This window comes from Eulemur rufifrons, chromosome 8 (assembly GCF_041146395.1).
Source record: "Eulemur rufifrons isolate Redbay chromosome 8, OSU_ERuf_1, whole genome shotgun sequence".
In the NCBI taxonomy this organism is placed as follows: Eukaryota; Metazoa; Chordata; class Mammalia; order Primates; family Lemuridae; genus Eulemur; species Eulemur rufifrons.
The window spans coordinates 48,094,889-48,120,950 of NC_090990.1; the positions used below are offsets into that span (position 1 = coordinate 48,094,889).

Sequence of the window (26,062 nt, forward strand, 5' to 3'; positions counted from 1 at the left end):
AATGGACACATTTGGGAATATTAATCCCAGAAGATAAATGGAGATGAGACGTTCTTTGGGATGAATAAAGTGAGAATGTCATAAGACCATTTCACTTGTAAATGGGTACTCCCAAATATGAACATTAATAAAATATTCATTACTACTACCTTCAGTCAGAAATTTATACATACACACATATTTGTATATGTATATCACATGTACATACACACAAAGGAAGGACATAAGTATGTCCTTTAAAATAATCTTCATTGAAAGGACCCAAATATGTCTATTAGAATTAAAAAATGGAAGACGAGTGATGTTTTATGTACTTTTCTGTATGAATATTTCACAACATAAAAATAATAACAAAAAACTAACACTGATGTCTACCCTACCTTTGAGACTCTAACAAAATCACCTCTAAGAAGTTTCACCTGACACTGTCCAGTTTGCACTAAGGATCCTTCCACTCCACTCAACAGCACTTGCACACGATCCTCTGAATAAACTTATCATGTTAAAATAACTTATTTGTGTTTCTCTTTCCTCCATAGACTAAGATATTCATATCATTAGCACCTTTCTGATAACTGGTAGGTTATGAGTTCTAAAAATGCTTGTTGAACTCTCTTCCATTAAAAATAAAACTCCTAGATAGTACAGTATCTGTTCATATTTGAATCCCCAAAGCTTGATACAGTTTTTGTACATAGGTGTTATATAAATTAATGATTTGTTTAATTAACTGTATTTATTTTTTAGCATAAAATACCAGTCTCAAATTCAAGAATATATTTAGTTCCTTCAGTTTTCTATGATGCTCCAATTTTGTAGACTTAAACAATTTTAGTTTAAAATTTAAAATAGCTAGACTTTTTTTTAAAAAACAAAAGATATTTCCATCAACCATATATAAGGCAGTTTAAATATAGGTCCCCAAAGGATGTCATATGAACACAGTCTTATCTCTAAGGTAGTCCCTTACATTCATTTGTGTCTTACTAGTTTTGGGGGAAAAAAAAAAAATCTAAGCCATAATCTCTTTAATATTGCCTCTCCTCCATTCTTTTTTTCTCCTGAGACACAGTCTTGCTCTGTTGCCCAGGCTAGAATGCCAGGGCGTCAGCCTAGCTCACAGCAACCTCAAATTCCTGGGCTCAAGTGATCCTCCTGCCTCAGCCTCCTGAGTAGCTGGGACTATAGGCACATGTCACCAGCCTAGCTAATTTTTTCTATTTTTAGTTCCCTGGCTAATTTTTTTTCCATTTTTTTAGTAGAGACTGGGTCTCGCTCTTGCTCAGGCTGTTCTCCAACTCCTAACCTCAATGATCCTCTCGCCTTGGCCTCCCAGAGTGCTAGGATTACAGGCATGTGCTACTGCACCTGGCCTCTCCTCCACTCTATTACGAAGTAATTTTAGACTTTCTTGTTTTCCCATAACTCTAAACTCCACTTTCATATCACTCTACGCTGCATTTTAGGCAATTTTTTCAGATCTGTCTTCCAGTTCTCTAATTCCTTCTTCAGTTGTGCTTGACCTATTCCTTAAAACACCCATTAATTTTTTTAAACAATTCAATGAGTTTGGGGGCAATTTTTATATAATTTTAAACTTTTCTAAGAATAAGAATTGTTATCCTTTACCCAGACTTACCATTTATTTACATTTTGTCTCATGTGCTTTATCATTCTCTATCTACACACATATTTATGCATATTTTTTCTGAATCATTGAGAATAAGCTGGAAACATCATACGCCCTTCCTCATATTTCCATGAGTTTTTCTAAAAACAAGAACATTCTTTTTCATAAACACAATACAATTATCAAGATTAAAAAATTTATCACCAATACAAGAGTATCATAAACAGTCTATATTAAAATTTTATCACTTTCCTAATAATGTCCTTTATAGCCACTTTCCTTCCAAGTCTAGGATCCAATCCTGGATCACTCATTGCATTTAGTTTCTCCCTTAATCTGGAAAAGATTCTCAACCATCCTTTATTTTCTTCAACCATAACATTTTTCAAGAGTATAGGCCATTTTTATTTTTGTAGAGTATCTCTCAGTTTGGGTTTATCTGATATTTCCCCAGGTTGGGGTTATGTATTTTTTGGCATAAATGCCATAGAAGTGATGCTTTTGAGAGCACGCTAACTTGAGGCATAAGATGTTGATGTATTGTAATATTAGTGATATGAATTTTGGTCATTAAGATGTTATCATTTACTTTTCTCCAATGTAATAAATAAAAAATCTTATTTATAAACAGCCATTGATGATTTTCTAACTCCATCATTCCTGTGCACTTATCAGTCAGCATTCTACTCCAAGGAAGAGCTTTCTCTTCTCCCTTTATTCATTTATGTCACCATAGTGTCATGTATTTTTATTTTAGCCAATGGATTTTCAGCCATTCCTATCATTATTTATTTTGATGTTTAAGTGTGCCAGATTTGGTAACAAGCCCCCCCACCCACTGCCCCTTCACATTGCCCCCTGTTTACCCTTGTACCCATAACTTTTTGAGTATTTTCCTACTTTCCAGCACAAAAAAACTTTCTCTGTACCAGCCTTGGAATCAGCTTTTCCTCCAAAGACACTTGTTTCATTTTAGTGGACAGTGAGTGGTATTTAGAAATCAAAATCTGGGCACTACATGTATTCATTGCTACTTATGTCATTGTTTATAAGCCCTCTCAGTAATAAATACAATAAAAACACAATAAAAATATTTCTATCTCTATCTTTAGTATGTATACAAAAAAATTTATAATTTCATATTGACACCTCCAATGCCAAGTCAACATATTTGAAATTGCTCTATCCAAAAGAGAGAAACCTGGCTTCCTCATCTGCAATACACTTATTTGCTCAAGCCTAGAATGCATAGAAACTAGTTTCAGAAGTACTAACACATATCACTGTGGAAAGCAAATCTCTTTAAGTAAGGTCCAATATTTGCTTAGTATTTTTTTTTTTTTTTTTTTTTTTTTGAGACAGAGTCTCACTCTGTTGCCCAGGCTAGAGTGAGTGCCGTGGCATCAGCCTACCTCACAGCAACCTCAAACTCCTGAGCTCAAGGGATCCTCCTGTCTCAGCCTCCCGAGTAGTTGGGACTACAAGCATGCACCACCATGCCCGGCTAATTTTTTCTATATATATTTTTAGCTGTCCATATAATTTCTTTCTATTTTTAGTAGAGATGGGGTCTCACTCTTGCTCAGGCTGGTCTCGAACTCCTGAGCTCAAACGATCCGCCCACCTCGGCCTCCCAGAGTGCTAGGATTACAGGCGTGAGCCACCGTGCCTGGCCTTGCTTAGTATTTTTAATGTAAAATTTATATACAGTGAGCAGCACAAATCATAAGTGGATAGACGTGAGTTTTAACAAATGCATACTACATCCTTGTAACTCACATCTCTATCAAGACATGGAATATTTGAATCTAAGGAGGGTTCCTAAAGGTCCTTCTAAGTCCATCATTTACATCATATACAACTACTTTTCTGATTTTTTTAAACAGATTAGTCCTGCCTATTCTAAAATTTCACATAAACAGAATCACATAATACGTACTGTGTTTGTTATTTATGCTCAGCGTAATTGTGAAATTCATCCATAATGCTGCATATTATCACATATTGTTTTTATTTTAATATCCCCTTATATTAATAAACCCTTTATTTATTATTCTCCTGTTGATGGAAAATTTCATTTGTTTTTACTTTTAAGCTATTATGAATAAAGCTTCTATGAACAACCTTGCACGAGTTTTTTTTCTTTTCTTAGCTATATTGTTTTTTTTTTTTTTTTTTTTTTGAGACAGAGTCTCACTCTGTTGCCCAGGCTAGAGTGAGTGCCGTGGCGTCAGCCTAGCTCACAGCAACCTCAAACTCCTGAGCTCAAGCGATCCTCCTGTCTCAGCCTCCCGAGTAGCTGGGACTACAGGCATGCGCCACCATGCCCGGCTAATTTTTTCTATATATATTTTTAGCTGTCCATATAATTTCTTTCTATTTTTAGTAGAGGTGGGGTCTCGCTCTTGCTCAGGCTGGTCTCGAACTCCTGAGCTCAAACGATCCGCCCACCTCGGCCTCCCAGAGTGCTAGGATTACAGGCGTGAGCCACCGCGCCCGGCCTTCTTAGCTATATTGTATTCACTTCTCTTGGATAAATAAGCACCTAGAAATGGGATTGCTGGATCATTGGACGGGTACACATTTATTTAACTTTGTAAAAAAAAAAAAAAACCACCAAAATGTCTAACAACATGCTTACTGTCCATTTATATATCTTCTTTTATTAATCATTGGTTCCAGTCCATTATTTTAATGAGGTTTTTATCTTTCTACCATTGAGTAATGAGTCTTTAGTATTCTAAAAATATAGTAAGTCCTTGTCTTGTAAATAATTTCTCCCAGTAAGTTGCTTGAAAATTCATTTTTTTTTTTTTGAGACAGAGTCTCACTCTGTTGCCCAGGCTAGAGTGAGTGCCGTGGCGTCAGCTTAGCTCACAGCAACCTCAAACTCCTGAGCTCAAGGGATCCTCCTGTCTCAGCCTCCCGAGTAGCTGGGACTACAGGCATGCACCATCATGCCCGGCTAATTTTTTCTGTATATATTTTTAGCTGTCCATATAATTTCTTTCTATTTTTAGTAGAGACGGGGTCTCACTCTTGCTCAGGCTGGTCTCGAACTCCTGAGCTCAAACGATCCACCCACCTCGGCCTCCCAGAGTGCTAGGATTACAGGCGTGAGCCACCACGCCTGGCCGAAAATTCATTTTCTTAATGGTGACTTTGATAGTCACTAAATTTAAAATTTAGATGAAGTCTAGTTTATCAATTTTTCTCTTTTAGTTATTGTTTTCTGTGTCTTGGTTGAAATTTTATCTACCCCAGATTGCAACACTATTCTCAACTATTTCCCTCCAGAAATTTTACTTTTCATATTTAGGACTATGACATAGCTCAAATTAATTTTTGTGTATGATATAAGGTAGAGGTCAAGGCTTTTTGGTTTGTTTTGTTTTTCCATATCATATGCCAGCACCACTTGAATTGCTTTGGCACATTTGTGGGCTATTTCTGGACTTTCTATTCTATTTCACTTATCCATTTGTCCTTATGTCCAAATGACATCAATTTCATTACCACCACTTTATATTAATTCTATTAATAGTTAGTGTGCATACTCCAACTTTATTCTTCTGTTTCAAACTGTTTTGGCTCTTATAAGTCATTTGCCTTTTCATACAAATTGCGAAATCAGTTTTCAATTTCTATAAAATGTTTGCTAGGGAAGGGGGTGGAAATAGATGGCTGAACAGAAACCTCCAGCAATCTTCTCTCCACATGAATACAGCTCCTTCAGAAGAACCAAAAATCAGATGAGTGATCATACTACCTGCTTTTAATATTACATCAAGGAACGAGGCACTGAAGAGGGCAGAAAAGACAATCTTGAATAGTCTACAATACCCCTACTCCCCCGCCCAGCAGTGCCAAGCCAGAAAGCCAAGTGGAGAGAGAATCTGTGGGCCTATGGGAGGGACAGTAAAGTGATTGTGAGACTTTGCATTGAAACTCAGGGCCACTCTGGCATAGTGGAACAAATACTGGGCAGAATTCTCCTGGTGCCCACAAAGGAAGCATGTAGACTACTACACCCAGAGAGAAATCCTCAGCCCCAAAACCCCAGTTCTAGCTAGTCGCACCACCAGCTGGCAAAAAGCCTGGGGCCTGAGCTAAATTTGCAAGGCAGTTGGGTTACAAAGGCTGCAGTCTTTGGCCAATTCCTGTGATCCTGCAGGTTCACAGACGGTGAACTTGGGGTGCACAAGACCCAGTGAGACACCAATGGTGGTGGCCAAGCCAGTGCCTGTGCTCCCCCTCCCTCCAACTCCAGGCAATGTGGTTCAGGGAGTCATCTTCCACCTGGGGAAAGGAAAGGGAAAAGTTTCGAGGATTTTGTTTTGCAACTTGGGTACCAGCTCAGCCTTAGTAAAATAAAGTAAGAAGCAAACCCTTGAAGCCCCTGAGTGTGAGCGTTAAATCCTGGAAGACATTTTTGGAGTCACCTTGGGTCAGAAGGAAACATGTTGCACTGAAGAGAAAGACCTAGTCCTGGCAGGGTTCAGCATCTACTGACTAAAGAGTCCTTGGTCTCTGAATGAGAGGTACCAAGCAATAGTCACCATGGGCTTTGGGTGAGACTGGGCTGGCTTCAGGTGTGACCTCTCTCTGGTGGCCATGAGAGAGTGTCCAAGTCACTCCTGCTGCAACTCTAGCAGCGAAACATAGAGAGTGAGTGAGAGAATTTGCCTGGTAATCCAGGGAATTCTCTTATGTCTTACCCAACTCCACCAAGGCAGTACCACCAGGAGTCTGCAAAAATAACAGCAATACTGGGCTTAGGGCACCCCCCGTGCTGATATGGCTGCAGTGAAAAAAGACTTAAATTATAACACTCAATTCCCTTTGAATATCTGGAAAGCCTTCTCAAGAAGGATGGGTTCAAACAAGCCCAAACTGTGAAGATTAAAATAAATACCTAACTCTTTAATGCCAAGACATCAACAAACATCCACAAGCATCAACAACACTCAAGAAAACATGACCTCACCAAACGAACTAAATAAGGTACCAGTGCCCAATCCTGGGGTGATAGAGATATGTGACCTTTCAAACAAAGAATTCAAAATAGCTGTCTTGAAGGCTCAGTGAACTTCAAGATGACACAAAGAAGGAATTTAGAATTCAGCCTATCAGAGAAATTTAACAAGGATGTTGAAATAAAACTAAATCAAGCAGAAATTCTGGAGCTTAAGAATTCAATTGGCAAACTGAGAACTACATCAGAGTGTCTCAGCAGCATAGCTGAAAGAATGGATAAATTCCTAGACTACATACAACCTGCCAAGAAAGTAGAACAAGGAAGAAATCCAAAGCCTGAATAAACCAATAATAAGTAATGAGATAGAAGCAGTAATAAAAAGTCTCCCTTCAAAGAAAAGCCCAGGATATGATGGCGTCAATGCTGAATTCTACCAAGCATTCGAAGAACTAATACCAATTCTATTTAAACTATTACAAAAAATCAAGGAGGGAATACTTCCAAACTCATTCTACAGGCCTATATCACCCTGATACCAAAACCAGACACAGATATAACAAAGAAAACTATAGATCTGATGAACATAGATGCAAAAATCCCCAACAAAGTACTAGCAAACTGAAATTCAACAACACATTAAAAAGTTTAGTTGCCATGATCAAGTGGGATTCATCCCAGGGATGTAAGGATGGTTCAACACACACAAATCAATCAACGTGATATATCAACAGATCAAAGGACAAAATCCATATGATCACTTTAATTGATGCTTAAAAAGCATTCAATAAAATTCAACCTCCTTTCATGATAAAAACTCTCAAAAAAATTGGGTATAGAAGGAACTTACCTCAACATGATAAAAGCCATATATGACAGACCCACACCTAATATCATACTGAATGGGGAAAAACCGAAAACCTTTCCTTTCAGATCTGGAACAAGACAAGGATGCCCACTTTCACCACTGTTATTCATCATAGTGCTGGAAGTTCTAGCTAGAGCAGTCAAACAAGAGAAAGAAATAAAGGGCATCCAAAATTGGAAAGGAAGACGTCAAATTATCCTTATTTACAGATGATATGATCTTACTCAGATCTAGAGAAATATAAAGACTCCACAAAAAGCTATTACAATTGATAAACAAATTTGGTATAAAGTTGCAGGATACAAAATCAGCATACAAAAATTAGTAGCATTTCTATATGCCAGGAGTAAACAATCTGAACAAGAAATCAAGAAAGTAATCTGATTTAGAATAGCTAAAAATAAAATAAAATACCTAGGAATAAACTTAACCAAAGAAAGGAAAGCTCTCTACAATGAAAACTATAAAATATTGATGAAAGAAATTGAAGAGGACACACAAAAAATGGAAAGATATTCCATGCTCGTGGATTGGAAGAATTTAATATTGCTAAAATATCCAAACTACTGAAAGCAGTCGACAGATTCAATGCAATCCTCATCAAAATACCAATGATATTTTTCACAGAAATAGAAAAAATAATCCTAAAATTAATATGGAACAAAAGACCCAAAATAGCCAAAGCCATACTGAGCAAAAAGAACAAAACTGGAGGAATCACATTTCCTGACTTCAAATTACACTACAGAGCTGTAGTAATCAAAACAGCATGGTACTGGCATAAAAACAGACACAGAACAATGGGACAGAGTAGAGAATCCAGAAATAAATCTACACATCTACAGGGAACTTACCTTTGACAAAGGTGCCAAGAACATAGAGTGGGGAAAGGACAGTCTCTTCAATAAATGGTGCTGGGAAAACTGAATATCCATATGCAGAAGAATGAAACTAGACCCTTATCTCTGGCCATATACAAAAATCAAATCAAAATGGATCAAAGACTTAAATCTAAGACCTGAAGCTATGAAACTACTAAAAGACAACACTGGGGAAACACTTCAGGACATCAGGCTGGGCAAGGACTTCTTGAGTAATACCGCCAAAGCACAGGCAACCAAAGCAAAACTGGACAAATGGGGTCACATCAAGCTAAAAAGCTTCTGCACAGCAAAGGAAACAATCAATGAAGTGAAGAGACAACCCACAGAATGGGAAAAAATATTTGCAAAGTACCCATCTGACAAAGGATTAATAACTAGGATTAATAACTAGACTACATAAGGAGCTCCAACTACTCGAGGAAAAAAATCAAATAATCTGATTTTAAAAATGGGCAAATAATCTGAATAAACATTTCTCAAAAGAAGACATACAAATGGCCAACAGGTATATGAAAAAATGCTCAACATCATCAATCATTACGGAAATGCAAATCAAAACTACAATGAGATTTCACCCCGGTTCACACAACTTCTATCAAAAAGACAGGCAATGACAAATGTCAGAGAGAATGTGGAGAAAGGGGAATTCTCATACACTGGTGGTAGGAATATACCTTAGTGCAACCACTATGGAGAACAATATGGAGGTTCCTCAAAAAACTAAAAAGAGAATTACCATACGACCCAGCAATCCCACTGGGTATATATCCAAAGGAGAGGATATTAGTATTTTGAAAAGATTATTTGCACCCCCATGTTTATTGCAGCACTATTCACAATAGTTTGATTTGGAATCAACCTAAGTGTCCATCAACAGATGAATGGATAAAGAAATTGTGGTACATATACACAATGGAATACTATATAGCCACAAAAAGAATGAAATCCTGCCATTTGCAACAACATGGATGGAACCAGAGAACATTATGTTAAGTTAAATAAGCCAAGCACAGAAAGACAAATCTTGCATGTTCTCACTCATATGTAGGAACTAAATATTAAATACAATTGATCTCATGGAGACAGAGAGTACAACAATGGTTACCAGAGACTGGGAAGGGTAGAGGATAGGGGAAGATAAAGTGGGGATGGTTAATGGGTACAAAAATATACTTGGATGGAATGAACAACGTTTGATAGCACAACAAAGTGACTATAATCAACAATAAGCTAGGGTATAATTTAAAATAACTGAAAGAGTGGAATTTGAATGTTCCCAAGACAAAGAAATGATAAATGCTTAAGGTGATGGCTACCCTAATTACCCTGATTTGTTAATTCACACTGGATGCCAGTATCAAAACATCACATGTACCCTATAAAGATACACAACAATTATGTACCCATAATAATAAAAAATAGGGAAAGAAAAAGTTGCTAAAATTATAAAAAAAAAATCTTTGTTAAGCTTATGACAAGCACTACATTAAATCTAAAGACCCATTGGAGAGAACTTAATATTTAGTCTTCTAACATATAAACATGCCCCCATTTATCTTTAATTTCCCTATGTAATATTTTGTAGTTTTCATGGCAGAGATAATACATGTCTTACGTTAAATGTATTGTAAGTATTTTATATGATTATGAATGGAAAATCTTAAAACTCAATTTCTAGGTGTTTGTTGCTGAAATATAAAAATACAATGGATCTTTGTCTACTAACCTTGTGTCCTGCATCTTTGCTAAATAGTCCTAACTGTTCTGTAGATTTCTTAGGATCTTTTACATTCATAATGTCACTGGTGAATCATTTTTATTTTTCCTTTCTAACATTTGTTTTATTACTTTTTTGTGCTTTGTTAAATATTCTACGTGGTGAGAGGGCACATTCTTCTCCTGTTTCTAATCTTCTTCAGTACTAAATATCATATTATATGAAGGTTTTTCATAGGAATGAGAAGTTCCTTCCTATTCCTAGTTTTGTGAGTTTTTATCATAAATGTTCATGTTCTTTTCACAACTATTAAGGTGAATTCTTTTATTCTACTTTTTTAAAAAACATAATTGATTTAAAATATTAAACCAACTTGCATTCCTGGGATGAACCCCAGTTGGGCATGATGTATTTTGCTGTTTATATATTGCTGGATTAGATCTGCTAAGGATTTTTGATTCTATGCTCACGAGATATATTGGTCAGTAATTTCATTTTCTTATATTAATAATTCTTTTATCATATTTTGTTATCAGGGTTATGTGGTATCCATGTTACAAGGATTAAATGAGTTGGGATATATTCCCTCCTCTATTTTCTAAAAAAGTTAATGTAAGGTTGGTATTTCTTCTTTAAATGTACCATAGACTTAGCCAGTAAAATCAGCTGGGCCTTTGTGGAAAGGTTCTTGGTAACAAATTCTATTTTCTTGATAAGGTTATGCAGATTTTCTATTATATCCTATGCCATTGTGCTAAGTTGAATTTTTCAAGAAATTTGTCAATTTCATATAAGTTGTCAAGTTTACTGGCATAAAGCCTTTAATGATATTATCACTTTCAATTCCTACTTCATAGTGATATTTCTTTCATTTTGGATACTGATAGTTTGTGTTCTCTTTGAGCTAAATATCTACTCTTTCATTTTATATGATTATTTGTTTTCTCTCTTGTTAGCCTGTTATATCTATCTTTCTCATTTTTTTTCTTTTTTACTTTCAAGTTTCTTGCTTATAAATTGCATAGATTTAGGACTTTTCAAAAAAATCTAGGCGGATAATCTCTACCTTTTCATTGAAGTTTTTACTGTACTTAGACTTAATGCAATTATCATATGGTTGGGTCTACCACTTTCCTACTTGTTTCCTATTTGTCCCATCTGTTTTTTGTTCCTTTGTTTTTCCTTACCTGCCTTCTTTTGAATTAACTAAACATTTTTAAATATACCACTTCAATTTCTTTATTTTTTGGGTATGCCTCTTTGTATTTTTCAGAGGGTACTCTGGAGATTAAAATGCGCCTTTTTAACTTATCAAAGTCTAGAGTTAAAACAGTACTACTTCACATAAAACATAAGAATCTTGAAACATTATAGTCAGCTCCTTTTGTCCTTTGTGCCACTGATGTAATACATACTATGTATGTCTGCATATGTCTGCATATGTCATAAGTCCCACAATAATGTTATAATGTTTGCTTTAAACATTCAGGTCTTTTCAAGAAGTTACAAGCAAAAAAATACAGACACTCCTTGACTTACAATAGGTTACATCCTGACAAAGCCATCCTAAATTGAAAATATCATCAGTCCAAAATGCATTTGATACACCCAACCTAATAAACATCACAGCTTAACCTAGCCTACCTTAAACATGTTTAGAGCACTTACATTAATAAGCAGTTGGGCAAAATCATATAACACAAAGCCTATTTTATTTCTTTACTCTTTTTTTAAGAGACAGGGTCTCACTCTGTCACTCAGGCTGGAATGCAGTGGCACAATCATAGCTCACTCCAACCTCGAACTCCTGGCTCAAGTGATCCTCTTGCCTCAGCCTCCCAAGTAGCTGGGAGTACAGGCATGCGCCACCATGCCCAGCTAATTTTTTCTTTTATTTTTTGTAGAGATGGGGTCTTGCCATGTTGCCCAGGCTGGTCGCAAACTCCCAGCCTCAAGCAATCTTCCCATCTCGGCCTCCCAAAGTGCTGGGATTATTGCAGGCATGAGCCACCACACTCTGCCTCAAAGTCTATTTTATAACAAAATGTTAAGTATCTCATGTAATTTATTAAATACTATACTGAAAGTGAAAAACAGAATGGTCATATGGGTGCTTGAAGTGCAGTTTCTACTGAATGTGTATTAATTTTGCACCACCATAAAGTAAAAAAATAGGTTGAACCATCGTAAGTCAGACACCATCTATAAAAGTATAGTATTTAACTTCATATCAACCATTCCCAATATTCTTTGCTACTTCTTATAGATCCAAATTTGCCTCTGGTGTCATTTCCCTTCAGCCCAAAGAAATTCCTTTAGCATTTCTTCTAGGTAGGTCTGCTAGTGACATATTCTCTCAGTTTTTGTTTATCTGATATCTTTCTTTCACTTTTGAAGAATAGTTCTCTAGTTATAGAATTCTGGGTTGACAGATTTTTTTTTTCTCTTAGCGCTTTAAAAATATTCTTTCACTGTCTTCTGAGTTTGTTTCTAATGAGAAGTTAGTTTTGATTTGAATAGTTTCCCCTACCTATAAAGTATCAATTTTCTATGGCTGTCTTCATGATTTTCTCTTTATTTTTAGCTTTCATCATTTTGAGTATAGTATGTATATGCATATGTATTAATATACCTGTGTCTACAAACACACATTTATTTTTAACCTTGATTGGAGTTTACTAAGCTTATTGGACTTGTAATTTTACATTTTCAGCAAAATTGGAAAATTTAGGAACCCTTATTTCTTAAAATATTTTTTTTTTGCCCCATTTCTATTCTCCTGTTTCTAGGATTCTAATTACACATTCTAGACCAGTTGATAGTGTCCCATAAGTCATGGAGAGTATGTTTTTTTTCCCTTTACTCTCTCAATTAGATCATTTCTATTACTATCTTCAAGTTCACTGAACTTTTCTTCTGCCAGGAAGCCCATAAAGTGAATATTTTCATTCCAGACATATTATACTTTTCAGATACAGAATTTCCATTCGCTTCTTTTTAATTTCTTTAATTAGCTCCTACTTATCTTCTGAGATTCCCCAAGTATTCTTTCATTGTTACCATTTTTTCCTTTTTAAGTCCTTGAACATATTTATAAGTTTTTTTTTTTTTTTTTTTTTTTGAGACAGAGTCTCACTCTGTTGCCTGGCCTACAGTGCGGTGGCGTCAGCCTAGCTCACAGCAACCTCAAACTCCTGGGCTCAAGCAATCCTTCTGCCTCAGCCTCCCAAGTAGCTGGGACTACAAGCATGCACCACCATGCCTGGCTAATTTTTTCTCAAATGATCCTCCTGCCCCAGACTGCCAGAGTGCTAGGATTACAGGCGTGAGCCACCGCGCCCAACCTATTTATAAGTTCTTTAAAGCCTTTGCTCATACTAAATCTGTGTTATCTTTCAATTGGCTATTTTTTTTTCCTCTCAACAATGGATCACATTTTCTTATTTCTTTGCATGCCTAGTAGTATTTTATTGTATGTTGGACACTATAGATGACATGACACAAATACTCTGGATTCAGTTACCTTACTCTTGACAATTTTGTTTTGACAGGCATTTAACTTGACTAAATTCAAATTCTAAACTCCATCTCTCCTGTGAAGGGGAACAGCTGAAATCTCTGCTCAGTTCTTTCAGCATTCTGTTGGTTCCTGCCATGCTCCATGGAGTCTCCCCAACTCATGCATAGTTCAGAGATCCACCAAGAACTTAAGCAGTTTATATCCACATTTTGGAGCTACCCTCTTTACAAGATTTTCCCTTTATTTTCCAGCAAGTCCAGTAATCCCAAACTCTTACCATAACTCTTTAACACATTGATTGCCACACTAGAAAAAACATTTTTTTTCCCTTGGGGCCATGGTGTTTTATTACGAAAATAGAATAAAAACTTCAAAAACAAAACGATCCTTTCTAATTTAATGAAAAATTTATTGTTCTCATTGTTTTCTGTGCGTGAATTATATGCAACTTGAAAAACAGTTCTCAGCTGGGTGCAGTGGCTCATGTCTGTAATCCTAGCACTCGGGGAGGCCGAGGCGGGTGGATAGTTTGAGCTCAGGAGTTCGAGACCAGCCTGAGCAAAAGTGAGACCCCCATCGCTACTAAAAATAGAAAGAAATTATATGGACAACTAAAAATATATACAGAAAAAATTAGCCAGGCATGGTGGTGCATACCTATAATCCCAGCTACTTAGGAGGCTGAGGCAGGATTGCTCGAGCCCTGGAGTTTGAGGTTGCTGTGAGCTAGGCTGACACCATGGCACTCTAGCCTGGACAACAGAGTGAGACTGTCTCAAAAAAAAAAAAAAGAAAGAAAAAAGAAAAAGAAAAATAGCTCCCAAGATGAAGAGACATGTGAGTTATATATGCATCATGAGGCCCCAGGCTCAAAACTAGCGTGAGTTAAATACAACTCACGTGGCAGTTATTGTGTTAAACCAGTAAAACTGGTGCTTTCTGCTTGAGTTCTAGTTGTATTACACCACGTGGACTGCTTTCAGGCAAAGCACTATAACTGCAAACCATGCCCATTGTAGTTTTCTTATTTCATGGGTCAGCACTTCTCCAATTTCTGCCTCCTTATGGTTGCTCTCTAGTGCCTTTAAGTAGTTGTTTTTGATATTTTGTCTAGAGTTTAAAAATTGTTATCTGTGAAAGATTCCATCCAATACAAACTACTTTGACACAGAACCCCCATCTATGGAGTTTTTATTTCAACAATTATATTTTTTTGTTCCTAAACATTCTTTTTTTTTTTTTTTTTGAGACAGAGTCTCACTCTGTTGCCCAGGCTAGAGTGAGTGCCGTGGCGTCAGCCTAGGTCACAGCAACCTCAAACTCCTGAGCTCAAGCGATCCTCCTGCCTCAGCCTCCCGAGTAGCTGGGACTACAGGCATGCACCACCATGCCCGGCTAATTTTTTTTCTATATATATTTTTAGCGGTCCATATAATTTCTTTCTATTTTTAGTAGAGATGGGGTCTCGCTCTTGCTCAGGCTGGTCTCGAACTCCTGAGCTCAAACGATCCGCCCACCTCGGCCTCCCAGAGTGCTAGGATTACAGGCGTGAGCCACCGCGCCCGGCCTGTTCCTAAACATTCTAATCATCCTAATTTAAAATCTGCCTAGTCATTTTTTATATTCTCTTATTAACTGCTAATTTTTGTGATTCAACTTTTTAGTTCCTTAAACATTCAATATAATTATTTCATATGGTATCTCTGATAATTCCATTTTGTAAATTCCTTGGAATGTGAATCTGATTATTACATGTTACAACTTTCACTTGTGATAGTTATTTTGTGTTTGGTTGTCTGTGATTTTCGGATATCTTTTGGTTGATCTTAACCTGTGGAACCTTAGGCCTTAACTGAGGGCCTAAACTGAGGATGCTTTCCTCCAAAGACATACATTCCATTTCATCACTAGCCAAGTGATCCGTATTAACCAGAGATGATTTTAACTCCCATTCCTGCTTGATTCCCAAGTCTCAAGTTTTTTACTCCCTTATCTTGCCTCTAGCTCAAGTTTATTGAGTGCAACATGAATATCTGTATTTATATTCAGAGTAATCCTACCTTTCAGCTGTGCATACTCCACACAGTTAGGTTTCAGCTCACTATTTTTGGTTTGCCCCTTGAGATTTAATTCCCTACAAGTCCACCAATGCAATAAAAAATTTGATTTACATAGAAGCTAGTTGTTTTGGAATGAAAGAGACTTACAAAGATTCTAATCTATTAGGAGAGTTTTTCAGGCCATTATAAAAAGGCTCCATTATACTTTCCTCTATTATACATTACCAACTTTTTTTTTTTTTTTTTTTTTTTGAGACAGAGTCTCACTTTGTTGCCCAGGCTAGAGTGAGTGCCGTGGCGTCAGCCTAGCTCACAGCAACCTCAAACTCCTGGGCTCAAGCGATCCTCCTGCCTCAGCCTCCCGAGTAGCTGGGACTACAGGCATGTGCCACTATGCCCGGCTAATTTTTCTATATATATATTTTTAGTTGTCCATATAATTTTTTTCTATTTTTAGTAGAGATGGGGTCTCACTCTTGCTCAGGCTGGTCTCGAACTCCTGACCTTGAGCGATCCACCCGCCTCGGCCTCCCAGAGTGCTAGGATTACAGGAGTGAGCCACCGCACCCGGCCTACATTACCAACTTTTACAAGCAGGAAAGAATTGTATTTAAGTTTCACATATTTCATACTTATATCAAATACTAACAATTTCACCAACCTTCTTAAAAAATGCAGGATACTTTTAAGTAAAAGAAATTATGTATCTTTGAATATCTACTATGATTCAAAAGATGTTTATTAAATGGTCAACTTTTACCTGCTGTGATACACCAGTTCACCCACCTTTGTTTCTTTATAGTCAATCCACAAAATAAAACTGTACTTGACATTATCACTAACATGACTACAAACCCAAATAGGCTCAATAAAATGACTCAGCAAATCCAGAATATGCCTATATTCACTTTTCTTTATCAAGGAAAAAAGAGCACATTTTAAAGTTTTCTCAAAAAACTCAGACTTTTATAAATACATCAGCAGAATGGACGCCACTCTTTTACACAGTGTTACAAATAGTTTTCTCTAACACTAATGCTATGCCAACTTTATAACTTTAGTTCATTCATAGCTTGGAATGGAATAAAGTTAACTCTCATGGAAATAGATTGAGTGTCCCTGGCTTAATTAGCAATGCTGATATATGCTAATTAGGAAGGACTAAGCAAATGGTACTAGGAAGTTTTGTAAAGGAAAAGGTGGAGGAAGAAAAAAAGTTCTACAATGGGATTTGATTATTTATAGCAATAGCTACTATAAAGTTATATTTGACTTTAGTAGTATGTAAATATAAATGTATGAAATCTGTCTACATAGGATGAAATCTTTTCAAAGTAGCAACTTTGTCAATTAATAAATATTTATTGAGCAGCTATTTTATCAATGAGGACACTGAATAACAATCTAAGGATCACACAGCTGGAAGGGCAGATGATTAGCTTAATGAAACCAGCATCAGCATTTATCTAATTCATTTGTTTCCTCAGTTCCAAGACAGTAACTAAAGGATCAAAGAGAAGGCAGAGAAAACCACACTTAGTATTGAAGATAGGTAAACATTTTAAGTAGTATGTGATACACACTAAAGAATAAGTGTAAGATGTGCAAGTTATGAAACATAATAAGAAAATAAGCACCCATAAACTCACCACATAATTTAAGAAACCAGATCATTACCAATATGGCTGGGTATACCTGTGTGTTCCTTCTCTATTCCATCTGTTCACTCCAAAAGGCATCCATTAAAATGAATTTTGTATTTACCATTTCCCTACTTTTCTCCTTAATAATCTTACTACACGCATACATAACCCTAAATAATAGTTTATTTTTGCATGTTTTTAAGCTTTATAAGGATGATAGTCTTCTATAAATTAGTTCTGTCACTCATGCTGTTTTTAAGATTCATCCATTCATACTATTGTCAATGGATATTTGTTCTTTCCTATTTGTTTTAGATTCATTTAGGCCACATATATTTCCACAATTACTCATTACTGTATTGAAGATTTTTACTGTGAAGGTTCAAAGAAATTAAAAATGAGATAGATCACACCTTTCCATAAGTTATATCACACATTTAGTCTTTCAAGTGCATACCAAAAAGTCATCTTCTCAACATCACTTAAAAACTAATCCACCTTCACATGTCACTTGCCAAGATAGGTATTTGCACCATCCCCATTAATGACCTCACAATTTACCACATTTAACACATTAACTGCCATGTGAGTTGTATTTAATTCACGCTAGTTTTGAGCCTAGGGCCTTGGGAAGCATATGTAACTCTCATGCATCTTTTTACCTTGGAATACGCGTGTTTCGCAGGCAACTCATGCTGCCATATTGTAGCATAGTGTTATGTGACCGGTGGCCCTCTGGGCAAAACTCTGCAGTTGGTTCATGAAAATCTTACTTGTTAATGTTCTTATTGTTACAATTAACATTGACAATTTAATTGCATATAACTCATGCACAGAAAATAATAAAAAGTAACAAATTTTTCATTAAATTAGAAAGGATTGTTTAGTTTTCAAAGTTTTTTTATTTTATTTTAGTAATAAAACACCATGGCCCCAAAGGAAAAAAAAAAATTCCAGTGTGGCACTCAATGTGTTATAAAAAAGAAACACTGGCCAAGGCAGGAGGATCACTCGAGCCCAGGAGTTCGAGACCAGCCTGGGCAATGCAGCGAGACCCTGACTCTATAAAAAATTTAAAAATTAGCCAGCCATGGTAGTGTAGGCCTGTGTTCCTAGATACTAAAAAAGCTGAGATAGGAAGATTGCTTGAGCCGAGGAATTTGAAGTTGTCGTGAGCTATGACTGCACCACTATACTCCAATCTAGGCAGAGTGAGACAAACCGAGACCCTGTCTCTAAAAAAATTTTAAAGTAAATAAATACTCCAGCCTGGCTGACAGACTGAGACCTGTAAAAACTGTCTTTAAAAAAATTTAAAAATAAACAAATAAATAAATAAAATAAAGACCACTTAGTTTACCAAGAATGATAGAGATCCTCTACTAAAAATGCTATTATGCTTTATGCACTATCTGTTAATTTGGTCTTAAATCACATTGCTAAAACATATAAACTTAAAGCAGTTGCTATATATGTGAGATGCCATCCTCAATTTTAAGACTGTGAATTTATTGTCAGAATATATTTATCTCAAAAATCTCCTAACATGTACCTGCTGATATGTTAAGACAGCAGTCAGAAAGTTGTACTTTTAATAGTTTCTTGGTTTGCCACTCTCAGAACAGGAATATAGTTCAGGAGTATCACTACTTGTTAAACAAATACAAACATTTGTTTTCATTGTTTTTCTACTTAGGGATTTTTTTGTCATATTATTTTACAGTTTTGTTTATATGATAACTGGGGGATCATTCTAATGCAACAGTAGGGAGATAAATCTTTTTGCTTAATTATGGGAAAAGGAAAACCTCCTCAATAATCCATAATTTAAAAGTAAAAGATGCATTCATGGATACCTATGTGTAGGACACCATAAAAGTGCTGAGTTTCTTTATCTGTAAAGATAATAGCATCCCCTCCCAAGGTCCTTTAGGATGCAATGAGAAAAATGTAGATAAATTGCTAAATATCGCTAAATATTTGATACAAATATTTCCCCTGCTGTGTTACTTTGCATTTTACTCAATCCTGAAATTAACGAAGGATTACTCTGGAGGCAGTACCTAAGCCTGGGGAGAAGGAGCAGCCAGAGAAGAATTTCTCGCGTTAGATATCCACCCCATCCCCCAAGTTCTTGAGTGATTTTTCTTTTAAGTTTCTATAGGGCAGCAACTGTGTTTTATGCATTTCAGTACAGGATGGATGAAGGGTAGGAAGAACAAACAAATAGTCTCTTGCATAATGCCTGTTCCCACTATGGTCATTCTCAATAATCAGATGGCGCCCTATGGGAAACTGGAGATCATGCAGTACCAACTTTTATTTTTATAAGAAAACCGAAACCCAGAGTAGATAAGGGACTTGCCCAACAGTGACACTTAAGTGGAACCAGGTGTCCAGACCCCCAAGTCCATGAGTTCTCCCTGCAGTTTATATGAACGTACCACATTTATCTAGGCACTAAAAGGCTTTACAAGTTATACGGGCGTGTTTTCATCTACTCTGTTTTATACTCGGTATGTTAACCTTATTTAAATTATTTCATGTTAGACATCACCTAAATACAGCCCAAAGCCTACAAAATCTGTCAAAAGCCTTGGAGAAACAGAATTAAAGTGAACGAGGACTACGGATTGAGTACTGTTGGAAAAGGAGTAGAGGTGGGTTGAGGGTACCAAGCACGGGGAAAGAGGAAAGAAGTTCATACTCAGAAAAATAGGAAAACAAAAAGGGCCACATAATTTCTACTCTTCTTGCTCACACGCGGGCCTCTAAAACAGCAATACCCGGGAAGGAGATACCTACAGCATTTCGAGATTTCAGGAAAGCACCACTGCCGTTGGATAAAACGAACTGACCAACTTCCGAAAGAGACAATCCGCGGAAAGGAAACGCCGCACGAAAAGCGCGGGCTAGAGAGCACTGGACGCTGTGTCACACCTACCGCGGCCCGCCGGAAACACCGTCTTCGCGATAAAGGATCCGAGTGTATGCGAGGAATGGGGGAGGTGGGAAGTCTAGACCCCTGCTGGTTGCAATACAGGACCCTCTCTCACTACTCTGGCCATAGCAACCCCCAGATTGAGGAGCAAGAGAGCCATCTCTGTTCGCTGTGGATCAACGATTTCCTAGATTTCTAGCCGGACCGTTTGGAGAGGTGCTCTGTATCTTATTTCCGGTGGCGGAGAGGTGCAGTTGCCATGGTAATTAGAGAAAGGCTGATACAAGTACCGCTGCGGTGAGAGGATCGCGGGTCGCGGACTCACGGAAGAGAATTGGCTACGTTTCCTCGTTTGTGAGCTGGAATTAGGTAGCAAACAGCTCGCTGTCTCTATCTTTTCACTCTCTCTCCCCCTCGCTGTGCGGCTCTCTCTTCTCCCCCTGCTTCTTTTACTTCTCTGTCATAAACAGTTGGTCCATATATGTACCTAAAATGTACATATAAATGCAGTTTTATTTCCAGAGGAATGGAAAAACAGAGAGATAGTGCCCGAAATTACCTGTGAACGTATTTCACTGTGTAGGGATGGCCCTCTGTTTTCACTTGGCCCTTTAGGCGCCTGTTAACAGTTTATTTTTCTTGCTATTGTTTGGCTGGTTATTTATGGAGCCGCTTGCTGCAATGTACTCTCTAGGCCCCTGTCTCCGTCTCGGGCTGGAGTTTTAAATAAAGGAGGTTTCCAAGCCTGAGGGGTACAATTATATATTTATTTAAGCTTCAGTTTAGTCTCTCGTTGCAGAAAGGAAAGAATAGAATTCTGGTACATTTCTGCCTTGGGATTTCCACGTGAGGGAGTCACCTTATTTAGAAAGAGTATTTAAGGACGATCCTAAAAATACTTATATTTTAAAATTGCTTGCTACAAAGTGAACATTCATTCCCCCTGCCTTCTTGGAACAGTTTTCTTTCACATTTGTGAGGAGATGTGTGCATGCATATGTGTTTAAAACTCTGATGCTTAATTATAGTGATACCAATTTGCAGTAACCAGACTGTGACACCACATCCCTATGGGGTCCTTCTAAATCTGGTGTAATATGAAAGTGTCAGGCAGGCGTTCTGTGTATTATAAATAGGGTACTTCATCCATGATAAGCGATTATTATCTTTCTTTCCCAAGTGTAAAAGACCTATATAATTCAAGAAGGTGCAAGTGATTTAGGCCTCCCCAGTAAGAATCCAATGAGTCCTGAAGGGGACCCTACCTGTGTCATCTTATTGTTGAACTTGAAATATTCAGTGTATTAGGTTGGAATGTATTTTTAGAAGTCAAACCCAGGGAAAGTAATGTTGGAAGCTGTTAGACCACCAGCACAATTTAGTACCTCATAGTAACTATTGCTCAATAAACCTTCATCCACATTAACAAAGAAGAAACTGTTATCAAAATTTACTGTGTTTTGATGCTCACTACTAGCTGGGTGACATCTCTGTTCCTCAGTTTTCCCGTCTGTAAAACAGACCCAAAATACTTGACTACTATAGTAGGGATAAGACAACATGTATGACAGTTCTTTAAGCTCTTATGAGCAGAGGTGCTATTTAAACCCCAAATTTTATTGATAATAAAGGACAACAGTAAAACTCCATGATAGTGCTAGCTATGGGACTTTTCAAATTCAGTTATCTGAAATGTGAGTCTACACTATCAAGATGTTCATGAAATCTCGTTGATCCTGCTGTGGAGGATGGATGCCAACTGCTAGTCATATCCAAATTCTCATTATTGTGGAGTTTCACACTATCTACAGTTTATTTAGCACTTATTATGTACCAGTGTTCTATATGCTTCACATGTATTAACTGATTTTATTCTCTTGACAACCCTATGAAGAGTTTTATCTGACTATCCTCTTATTTTGAGAAAATAGGTATGTGCTTTTCCTTTGTCCTGTGATGATTCTTTTGCGTTACATCTTTGTTTTTTGCCCATTATTACATACTTGAAAAACAATTGTATTTGCATATGTGTATATATACATATATATAATTAGAAATCAACTGCCAAAAACTATGTCCATATACATACTATAATGTGCATCTTTTTCTTCCACATATAAAACCTTTAATGTCTTTATTTTTCCATATATATGTTATAATTTTCATCCTTTTCATATACATATAAAAACTTTAATATCTTGATTCCCCCCCCCATTTGAAACATGCTGATAATGCATTTAGGTGATTAACATTGTCTAAAATAAATTTTTAAATTATTTTCTAATAGAATGGCTATCAGTCCAGGAAGTGATACAGATTTCTCCAGTCAGAAATCAACGTTTTCAGAGAGTCCTCGAACAAAGAAATTTCCACTAACTGAAGAGGAGATATTTTATACGAATTGTAGAGCTGCCTACTTAACTGTCTTCAAAAGCAGTTTAGAAAACATTATGTCTAAAGATCAACTTTACTTAGGTAAAATTTTTAAAACTTAAATATTTTTCCTTTTTGTTGAAAGTTAGCAGGTCAGAAAGACTGGAATTAGAATTACATTGTTGAATCATCTCAATTTCTTAGCAAAACTTGAGCAATGGAACTACAGTAAGCTATTATGCCATTTTACGTAGTTACATATTCTAGGAACTTCAAAAAAATAAAACGTTCAATATTTACACAGACTAGATTGGTAAAACTTCCATCAATTACTACTTATATTTCCTAATTCTCATTTTAGTGCTTTAAGATTTATAATAATAGAACTCAGACCCTTTCGGCATCTAAGTCACTATCTGGATTTGACCTATCTGAGAAAATGTGAAGAATATATAAAATGGGTTGAATGTAAAAGTGAAGTATTAGGAGATAAGTAAAATTTTAAAAGAGAATTAAGAGTTCTGGTGTTTTACTTTTTTTGTTTGTTTTTTTGTTTTTTGTTTGTTTGTTTTTGTCGTTTATTGCTTCTCTCCATTATTACATTTTAAAATTCCTATGGGTAACAAATGTCCTCAAAACCACTGGATTTGGTCCTTGCCAGGGTTATCAGATTACTTGGAGGTCTTTAGTTACCAGAAAGTGATAAACATCAATACCAGATAACACTGACTACTCATGTCAGTTTCATCAAGGCTAATAACTTTATGGGTAGAGAAACTGAGTTATTTTGCCAACTTTAAAAGCAGTTTCTTTAAACCTAAACTCTGACATGTTTTTGCATCAGTGTCTTGGGTTTGTAAGCAATAAGTTTTCTATTTGAGGAAATCCATTTTGGGGAATATGAAAATTGAAAAGATTAAAATTTATTTGATGTCTAATAAAAGACATTATTTGTAAAATAGTTTAAACACAAATGTGTATGACTGAAGTGATTTTTAAAATCATGTTCAATTTTACTTCAATTTACATAATTTTAAAATTAGTTAAGTGTTATATTTTGAATTTTAAATATTAGTGTTTAAGCCACATATTAAATGGCATAGGCAGAAATCCAATTAATTAAAATTACATGTAATTTGCTATCATTTCTAAAATATCTGAGTTTTCTTCTCTTTATTCTTTTGAAAATATGCTGAGATAAGGAATCTACTAAGTTTAAAAGTTTAACATGCCTTCCATTACTATGGCATTTAGTTTGTGTATCAATGAGTATATATTATTGAGGTGCTATCAGTCTTCTTAAATTTTGTGGGAGCATAACATTGCAGTATTTGTCTCTTCAGTGTTGTATACACTTTTGGTTTTATGGTGGAATACTCTTTGTAACATTGTAATGATTGATTCCAGATAATCTAGTTTTTAAAAAGAAGTATTGTGAACCTGTATCACCTCTTTCTTACTTCTGTCTTTCATCTGTATCCTTCTGCTACTTACATACATAACATGTTCCCTGACATTTCCATTTCAAGGTCGGATAGAGCAGTAGTAGCATTACCACAGCTTAGAGTTCCTTTTTTGTCAATTTATAAATAATACAGGTACTATAGTCTCATGGAAAATCTTAAAGTAAACCCTGGGAAAAGATCAATAGCTTGGTGTTAACCTTTAAACATCTACAGTTACATAAGGTTTTTACTATTATCAAACTTAATAATGAGATCCAACTAGAGATTAAAGTTAGTCATTAGGAAATAGATTATATCAGTTTCTTAGATATGGGGATATCTACTTACTGAGTACATATTTTGGCATATTTAATTTTATTCTAAGAAAGTTCTTTTGTAATTAAAAGCACATTTTTAAGAACAGTATTTTCTTTTTTACTGAAGATAACAGTAAGCATATGCTAAGCTGCCACTTGTGGGAAAGAGTTACACACCTATTTCCTTTTCTTTTTTTTCCTTTTTTGAACACTTCCCAACTTGTTTTACACACCTATTTTCTCAAAGCTGGACAGAAAATATAATTTTCTTTCACATGGATTTTTGACCTTCAAATTACAAATTAATTATTCTACTTGTATTCTCAGCTTTTAAAGGGTGTGAGTTGGCTGGGGTTGGAATCCTAAAACAAATATGCCATTTCTCTAATTCTGTTAATAAATGAATTAAAGAATTGTCTATTTACACACTAGGCAAAATACTTACTTGTATTTTGTTCCTAGGACAGCATGATAATCAGGGCTTTTGTCTGGATCATGGCAAATTTTTAAAAATTATATTATCTCCAAAGCTATGAATTTCCACAGAGGACCCTGCTTAATTCTTTGCCTTTCATAGATATAAGAACCTGGTTAAAAATTAAGAGTAGTTTGGCTAATTTCTCCTTGATAGTCTTCTCTCAAAGCATGTTGACATTCTTGACTTTTATCAGGGCCATAACTACAAGTGGATACTTTTTGTCCATATATTTGACATTTGGAATATGATTAATGTTTTTTAGACCCTACTACCTAGCAATGATGAACATATCATGCCTTGTTGACATTAATATTCTCGAATGATTTCCTCATTTCAGTAAGATATTTGGGCCTTTTAAAAATTGATATATTGTAATCATACATATTTATGGGATACAATTTGATGTTTTAATACATATATATTGTATATTATATCCATCACCTCATGTATTTATCATTTCTTTTTGGGAAGAACATTCAAAAGCCTCTTCTAGCTATTTTGTATTGTATCAATATAATGCCTGCTGTTAACCATAGTCACCCTACTGTGCGATAGAACACGAGAATCTATTTCCTCCTAATTGTAACTTTGCACCCATTGACCAACCTCTCCCCGTTCTCCTTTTCCCCATCCCCTCCCTCAGTGTCTAGTAACCACAGTTCTCTCTGCTTCTATGATAACAACTTTTATTTTTTTATTCTACATACTGAGATCATGTGGTATTTGTCTTTCTGTGCCTGGTTTATTTCACTTAACATGTCCTCCAGGTTCATCCATGTTTTTACAAATGATGGAATTTCATTCTGTTTTATAGATGAATTGTCGTTAAGATATTTGCTGAGCCAGAAAAAGTGATAATTTATGCTTTTTGCGGTTATCCTTATATCATTAAAGCAATTAAGTAGATGATTGTTTTTAATCTTTTTTTTCCTCTAAAAGCTCTTAAGTAAATTAGGTATTATCAGTTATTGGAACCATGAACGTTAAGAACCAAACTGTCAGAATAGGAGAAATCTATTTAATTCTGGCATTAATAATTCAAGAATCTTTAGCTGGAGGCATATATATTTTTGTTTTTCAGTGTAGTCAGGCATACATTGATATCATTAGACAATCAACACTATAGGTAATGTATTAGTGTATGTGTAGTATATTTGTTTAATATCATAATGTATAATGATTTGAAGAAAAATACACTTAGATGGCAATTT

The 26,062-nt window shown here is 35.9% G+C and overlaps 2 protein-coding genes across 5 annotated transcripts in view; one reads left to right on the plus strand and one right to left on the minus strand.

Annotated features, from left to right (window-relative positions):
- ITGB3BP (integrin subunit beta 3 binding protein) overlaps positions 1–20,193 on the minus strand; it is an 81,790-nt gene extending 61,597 nt beyond the window's left edge. For all 4 annotated transcript variants that reach the window (XM_069478024.1, XM_069478021.1, XM_069478022.1 and 1 more), the window contains exon 1: positions 20,103–20,193. Coding sequence is in view for 3 of the 4 variants with exons in the window: in XM_069478021.1 (XP_069334122.1) it covers positions 20,103–20,107 (5 nt within the window). In the remaining variant the exon portion in view is untranslated. The remainder of the gene's footprint in view (positions 1–20,102) is intronic.
- Positions 20,194–20,490: 297 nt separating this feature from the next.
- The window catches only part of EFCAB7 (EF-hand calcium binding domain 7), a 43,220-nt gene continuing 37,648 nt past the window's right edge, over positions 20,491–26,062 (plus strand). Inside the window, exons 1-2 of the mRNA XM_069480091.1 lie at positions 20,491–20,607; positions 22,526–22,713. Of these exons, the coding sequence (XP_069336192.1) occupies positions 22,527–22,713 (187 nt within the window). The 5' untranslated portion in view covers positions 20,491–20,607; position 22,526. The remainder of the gene's footprint in view (positions 20,608–22,525; positions 22,714–26,062) is intronic.